The sequence below is a fragment of the Phoenix dactylifera genome, chromosome 1, assembly GCF_051530095.1.
Source record: "Phoenix dactylifera cultivar Ajwa chromosome 1, Ajwa_hap1_PhDact_Kaust_v1.1, whole genome shotgun sequence".
Lineage (NCBI taxonomy): Eukaryota > Viridiplantae > Streptophyta > Magnoliopsida > Arecales > Arecaceae > Phoenix > Phoenix dactylifera.
The window spans coordinates 34,617,003-34,623,631 of NC_143190.1; the positions used below are offsets into that span (position 1 = coordinate 34,617,003).

At 39.6% G+C, this 6,629-nt stretch overlaps 1 protein-coding gene across 1 annotated transcript; it reads right to left on the reverse strand.

Moving 5' to 3' along the window:
• Window positions 1-2,686: 2,686 nt before the first annotated feature.
• On the reverse strand, window positions 2,687-6,629 carry LOC149768591 (protein FLUORESCENT IN BLUE LIGHT, chloroplastic-like). The gene is made up of 3 exons (XM_089930573.1): window positions 5,752-6,629; window positions 4,379-4,696; window positions 2,687-3,130 (listed from the first exon to the last, which is right to left on the reverse strand). The coding sequence occupies exons 1-3, from the start codon at window positions 5,906-5,908 to the stop codon at window positions 2,928-2,930; spliced, it is 678 nt and encodes a 225-aa protein (XP_089786699.1). The 5' UTR covers window positions 5,909-6,629; the 3' UTR covers window positions 2,687-2,927.

The window sequence follows — 6,629 nt, forward strand, 5'->3', positions numbered from 1 at the left end:
ATCCATAAAACAAATCTTTCAAGAACGCATTGTGAGACAATTAATAAACATCAAATTAAGAATCACTGCAGGGTAAAATTAAAGAAAACAGCAACCTTATATGATGTATTCGCAGGAAACTATACCAATATATCACCTACCAATAATCTTCCCTGGGCGAAATCAATAATCGATTCCATAGCATTCAAAACCGAAATCAAAAAATTATTCGGAACAAAAAAAACGGAAAGCAAGAGAGATTACGGTTTAGCTTCCACTATAGCCAGCATTATGGTTCTCAAAAAGTAAGAACAAATCTTCCCTAAGCAAAATCAATATTTCATTCCGTAACATTCAAAACCGAAAACAAAAATTTCTTCGGAACAAAAATACGGGAAGCAATATTGATTAGGGTTTAGCTTCGATTATAGCAAGCATTATGGTATCCACTAGCATTGGGCGAGCGGAACCTTACCTGCGATGCGGAATGCTTATCGGGGTGGACTCGGTCGACAGGAAGATGACTCCGTCAACTGGAAGAGGACTCCGTCGACACGAACAGGACTCGTTCGAGAGGAAGAAGAAGAAGGGGTTCTTTCCGAAGGCGAGAAAAAAATTCCTCTCGGTCGAGAGGAAGAGGAAGACGAAGAAGGGTTTCTTCCTGGGTCCAGAGGAAGAAGACAATGAGAGGAAGAGGAAGAGGACTCGCTCGAGCGGAAGAGGAGCAAAGGAAGCCGGAAAGCCCAACGGATGAATAAAGGGTAGTTTCGTCACCATTTAGAAACCCAAAAACTCTCGAGACCGGGAGTTAAAAGACCGATCAACAGGGACTATTCCTTATACTCCGGTCCAACACTAGATCGGTGATTAGTTTCCCCAAAAAAAAATCCACTGGGTTACATAAATAGTGAACCCAATGCTGCTGTTCTTTTTTTTTTTTGGCTAAGACGGGTGGATCATACCAGGTGAGTACGGATGCACCCAATAAAATTAAAAAATAAAATACCTCGGAGTGCCGGGGGCAACTCCCCATCTCCAGCCCACATGGTACTATCAGAGTGACTGGCCCCATAAGCAGCCACTCAGTTCGCGGCCCGTTAGCTTCACGGAAGACATGCTTGGCCTGGAAAGCCCCTCCATCCCTCACCATTGTTCAGATATCTCGGAGCAAAGGGTGGATACAATCATTGCCCCTTGGACCCCCTCGATCCAGCTGATGACCATGGCCCTCCAGGACGATGGAATTAGCCCGTAAAACACACCGGGCATGATGAAGGCCCGCCCAAGCGGCCCTCAGCTCTGCATCCGGAACCGATATGTTGAAGAGTTGGCTGCCCCCTGCAGCCATGACTCTGACAGACAAGTCCCAAATAATAAAATCCGCACCACCACTCGTACCTTCGTCCAAGACAGACTCATCGAAGTTGACCTTGAGGAAACTCAGAGGTCGGGGCTCCCTGGTGAAAAACACCGTATGAGATGCTGCCGAAGCAGAATGAGAACCCCAGATGTTCCGAACTATCAAGGGCCCTTCGACAGGTATGATGTGACTGATCTCCGCCGCCTACACACGAGCACTCTCCACATAAGTCTCGGCGACATATTGCGTTCGCCAAAGGTTCGAGCGTTCCTATCCAGCTAAATTTGGTAGGACGTGTAGATCACTCGAGTCGCCTCCTGGCTGAGCAATGGGGACTCCGAACATAGGCGCATGGCTTGTAAAAGCTGGTCCCTCTGGCCCCGAACCTTCCATGGGATCCCTTCCAGTTGCCAGATCACCCTGGCCCATGTGCACTGGAACAAGGCATGGTCCACCGTCTCGTCCACACCACAATCCCCACATATCGAGGAAATCCTCAATCCTCGTCCACTAAGTACTGCTCTCATCGAAAGACAGTCCCAGTCCCAAGGCATTTTCTTTACCGCATGATCATAAATACTAAAAAGAATAAAAAGTTAAAATAAACAATCACCCGCATTCGTGCACAAAGACCAAGCAAACTGGACTGTAGTTCTGGCCTGAAAGGTTCCAATTTGACCTTCCAACGGGCTCGCGTATTCTGCATTCAATCTGGCAAGTCTCATCCTATCCTAGCAACAATTCAATTCAATACAGGAGGAGCTTGCAATATCATTGTTAAAACATTGGAGGGGCTTGCAACATCATTGTTAAAGCATATGTGTGGTGTTTTTTTTGCTGCTTTTTATTATTGTTATTGCTATTCTTATTACCATTCTCATCGTCATTGTCATTTTTATTCTCATTGTTATTCTTATCGTCATCGTCGCCGTAAGCCTTGGACGAAGAGGGATCCGATCCTCCCATATTTACCTTGGCACATGATGACATACCACCAACAAAAGTGATACTCATACTTAGATGTCACTAGTCCATCATCAGCTGAGCGATGAAATTGTCAAACAACCAGCTTGGACAACCTCCACGAATCTCCTAGACAAACAAAATCCAGGGAAACACCGCTCAGGTCAATGAGTAAAAGCAGTTTTCTTAAAAACCGCTCTTAGATATCTAGCCGGACAACCAATAACTATTGAGATATCTTCTTCATACTCAAGGTCGATTTATCCCTTCTAATTCTCATGTAGTGCTTGCTGATAAATATCTAATAATTAATTTCTAAATATTTCCACATATCAAAAACAAACTTGAAGGCATGCATATGTCAAGCACAACTCTTGGAGGAAATGCACACAAAGCGACTATCCTCTCATATAAGCATTTCCTTGAACATAATTTTATAGAAAAGATTTCGAAAATCTAGAACCCTGGAAATATGTAAATGATATGGAAATGCAACCATAAGTTACTGAGACTTCAAAGACCTTAACATGTCAGTCTGTGATGGCGACAATCCCCAAAAAAAACCCAAGATTTTCCACTGGCGTCATATGAATGATCTGGAAGGCTAAGGCGCACTTGAGCTCAATCAATCACTTTCTAACCTTGCTATATATTTGTCATAGAACTTTGCAGCTCGCTCGAGCTCCCCAAGCTCAGCATGGCAGTCAGCTATTGCTCCATAAGCCTCTGTACTGCCAGAATCCTCACCTTCTCGCCTGGATATCTCCAAAATCTTGGAGTAGTACTTTATAGCTTCCCTGTATTTTCCTAGCCTCTGTAGGGATGCACCTGAATTTTATGGGGAAAAAAACAAAGAAAGTGAGGGGAATAAGCATGTGATCCTGAGAGCCACATTATCAAAAGTTTTACGTCTAGCACAGCACTTAATTTTGAACTAAGATGGTCCCTGCAAAAGTCAAAAAGGTTAGGCAACAATGATCTTATGCAACAGTAGTGATAGCTCGCCACTTCCAGCATTTCCGAAACTAAATAGTCTTAAGCCACACCCCTCTCCTGAGCAACCCCCCACCTCCCCTTCTCCACCCCCTTTCCCCACAGAAATTTTTACTCACCATATTTTCAGAATAGTCTTTTCTTGATTGTACTTCAGTTTGTAATGCTGTAAACCAAAGCAACACTGTAGGTTGATCTTAGTTCCATATGTCAAGAACTGGAACAGAGCGACTCATAATCATATTGAGGAACAAGATACATGATCCGTGATTCCTTCCTAGAGAAAATATATATATATATATATATATATATATATATATATATATATAGAGAGAGAGAGAGAGAGAGAGAGAGAGAGAGAGAGAGGATAATCGAATATTTGATCAACGACACTGAATACTGCAAATACACATGCCAAAATGTACTGAAAATTTTATTTTCTTCATAAACTAAGTGATGGTAGTTGATTTAGAAAACATTGACAAAAACAGATAAATAACCTTCAGCGATCATGTAATGGTAGTCAAAGATAAGCATTATCCATTGAAACAGTAAACACATATAATCAACCATAAAATTCATCGTCACCAAGATATTCGTATCCATATGGATGGAGTATCTTGATTTAACACTTTAGAGTCTTTCAACATTCACAAGCTGAAATTCAGTAACTGGCTATATTTTTTTAATTTCTTCAAAAACATCCGTCAACACAGATAAAAAGTTCATCAATATAAATCATGTGGTTATGAAAGTCATGGCAGATCCTATGTCTGTGCAAAAAAGGCCGTATTTTCCTGTCTAGGTAGGATTCCAATCATCCTCTCATGCTATTCTTTCCTCCAAGGCCTCGTAAATTAAAAGTCATATAATATACACTTTTGTAAGATCAAGACAAAAATTTGAGTCATTGCAAAAGAATGAAAATATATTGGCATTTCAGATACCTTAAAATCATAAAAAAAATATATTTTCAAAAAAGAATAAGAGAACCGCCCATGAAGTTATTTACTCACTCTAATTTATCAAAGTATGCTAAGATACAAACATAAACAGCAGCCCACATGAAAAAGGAAATCAAACCTAATCCTCTTGCAGCCTTCTTTTCCTCTAGGTGATCTCCCAAACTCTGTGCAAGATCAAAAGCTGCCTTAAACTCCACAGATGCTTTCTCTAGATCTTGATTCCTCAGAAAGTTTTTCCCTGTCCTCAAAATTGTGATCAGTTGCTGCTTCCTGGGGTCCACAATGACTTCAGATTCCGAGATTCTACCAACTGGTGCATAACTTAAGCTGGGGGCATAAGATTCTATCTTTGCTTGTCTTCTTAGTGCTGCATTGATCTGGCGCAGCTGGTCATTCAAGCGCTCCAGTTCCCCTCTTCTCTGCCGTGCAAGCAATCCTACAAAGCATAATACTCCATTTAAAACAACTAAAAAGCAATAAACTAGCAGATTTACCCACTGCCATCATTTTCCTAACCAATTATACTACTGAAAAAATACAGAGGTTCAAAGAATACAGTAGTTAGATAAATGATCAATTTTGATGGGCTACAATCAACTTATTACACTTGTCAAGAGATAGCCAAAACAGACTTCTGCCAATTTGCATCATAAGCATGACATTGACTCCATAACCATGAGATTTTGTCTCAACCATTTGGCATGTTACAACAATTAATCAAGGGCAAAATTAGTTTCTCAATTGTTTGAGTTACATACCAACTAATATGGGCTTTCTATTTAGAAGACAAACATATAAAACTAGCCTTATGCAATTGATGCATATGTCATCCTCACGAGACTTATTTTTGAGCAGGCAAAAGGGTCCCATTTTACTAGTGTATATAATGATAGGGTAATGAAGAATTGATTGACATGGTATACACATGTTCAATGAAGAAATATGAGGTTCACTCATAATTGTGTCAACTGAGGACCTAAATAGATCAGGACAGAAGTTGCAAGGAAGGATTTGAAAAGGCATGCTCCGATAAAGAATTTGACTCTTGATAGGGACAAATGGCAGAGAAGGATTCACACAGCTGATCCTAAATAAGTAAGGGAAAGTTTGCGGGCAGTTTATGATGGTTATAATCAATATACAGTGATTAGCATTAGTGCAACCATAAAATAGACAGAAATATCATCAAATTTAACTTAGTTTCGAGTGCGTGAAGGAAAAGAAAATATTCTTAAGTATTTGAAAAATATCCTCCTGTATTGCCATCCGTATACAGTGAAAAACCAGAATCAACTATGAAAGGCATCTCGTAAATAATGAATTTAAAGTCTGAGAGGCTATCTCTTTATGTTACAGATGAATATCTGCATAAGAAACTTCTCAAACCAGTAATCAATCAAAGAGAATGGAACAATCAGAAACGAGAGTATTCCCAGATTCCAAGGCAGTACAAGTCCATGTCCAAGAGATAATATTGGTATTGTCTCTTACCCCCCACAGTAGCCCCTATAAGGGCTATAGCAAAAAGTAGAGGCATCTCAGTAAATGGGCGACGTGCCTCACATGTTTCTGCCAAGACTCTGAGAGGCAGAATGAGCATCAATGAATTTGCAAGAATAACTGCTTTTGGCAAGTTCTGTAGCATCATCTTCTGCAGAAGTCAATTCAAATCAGATTGCAGAACCTAATTATCATACAGGGGAACTGTTGTAAGAAAAAACGCTTGACATAAAAGAGAATTGTTCAAAAATGCTGGACATGATGATGAAATGCTTATAATTACAAACTAATAAAACCAGTACGACCTGGTATGACACAAAAAATGAATAGAAGGATAAACAAAACTAGCATAGGGCGAACGTAAAGTTCTTTTCATCTTCATATACATGATAAAATGAATGATTTCATTTGGCAATGGCATGTAAAAAATTAATCTAGAGTCAAGTCTCTGTTGCTCCTCCCTTCCACTAAAACAATATTATAAGAGATATGTTGAGCTGACAATCTTGCAATACCAAGCAACAAATTCACAAGAATCTGATTTGATGCTTCAAATGCTTTTAATACCAAAAAAATGCGATCCTTTTTCTGGTCTACAAGGCAATAACACCTTAGCAGACAGTTACCTGGGCAGTTCAGATTACAAGACTACGCAACAATAATTTTTGGATACTTCAACACAACCCATCATTTGTCAAACTTTTTGTTTTAGAATGTTACCACTAGCTAAAAAAATTAATTAAAATAAATAACTTTTTCATGGACTTGTTGTACATCATAAAACTAAGAATCCTTGAATATTGTGAAAATACATTGACCGAAACACTAAACTTTTGCATATGGTCATCCATTAAATTTCGAGTTTGATC

Bases quoted from the DNA above. Each gene is read 5' to 3' on its own strand.
- LOC149768591 (XM_089930573.1), bottom strand. From the start codon at position 5,908: ATGATGCTACAGAACTTGCCAAAAGCAGTTATTCTTGCAAATTCATTG. The intron at 4,697-5,751 runs GTAAGAGACAAT...TATGCTTTGTAG, and splicing joins TATAGGGGCTACTGTGGGGG to GATTGCTTGCACGGCAGAGA. The intron at 3,131-4,378 runs GTTTGATTTCCT...CATAAAATTCAG, and splicing joins GAAGGCTGCAAGAGGATTAG to GTGCATCCCTACAGAGGCTA.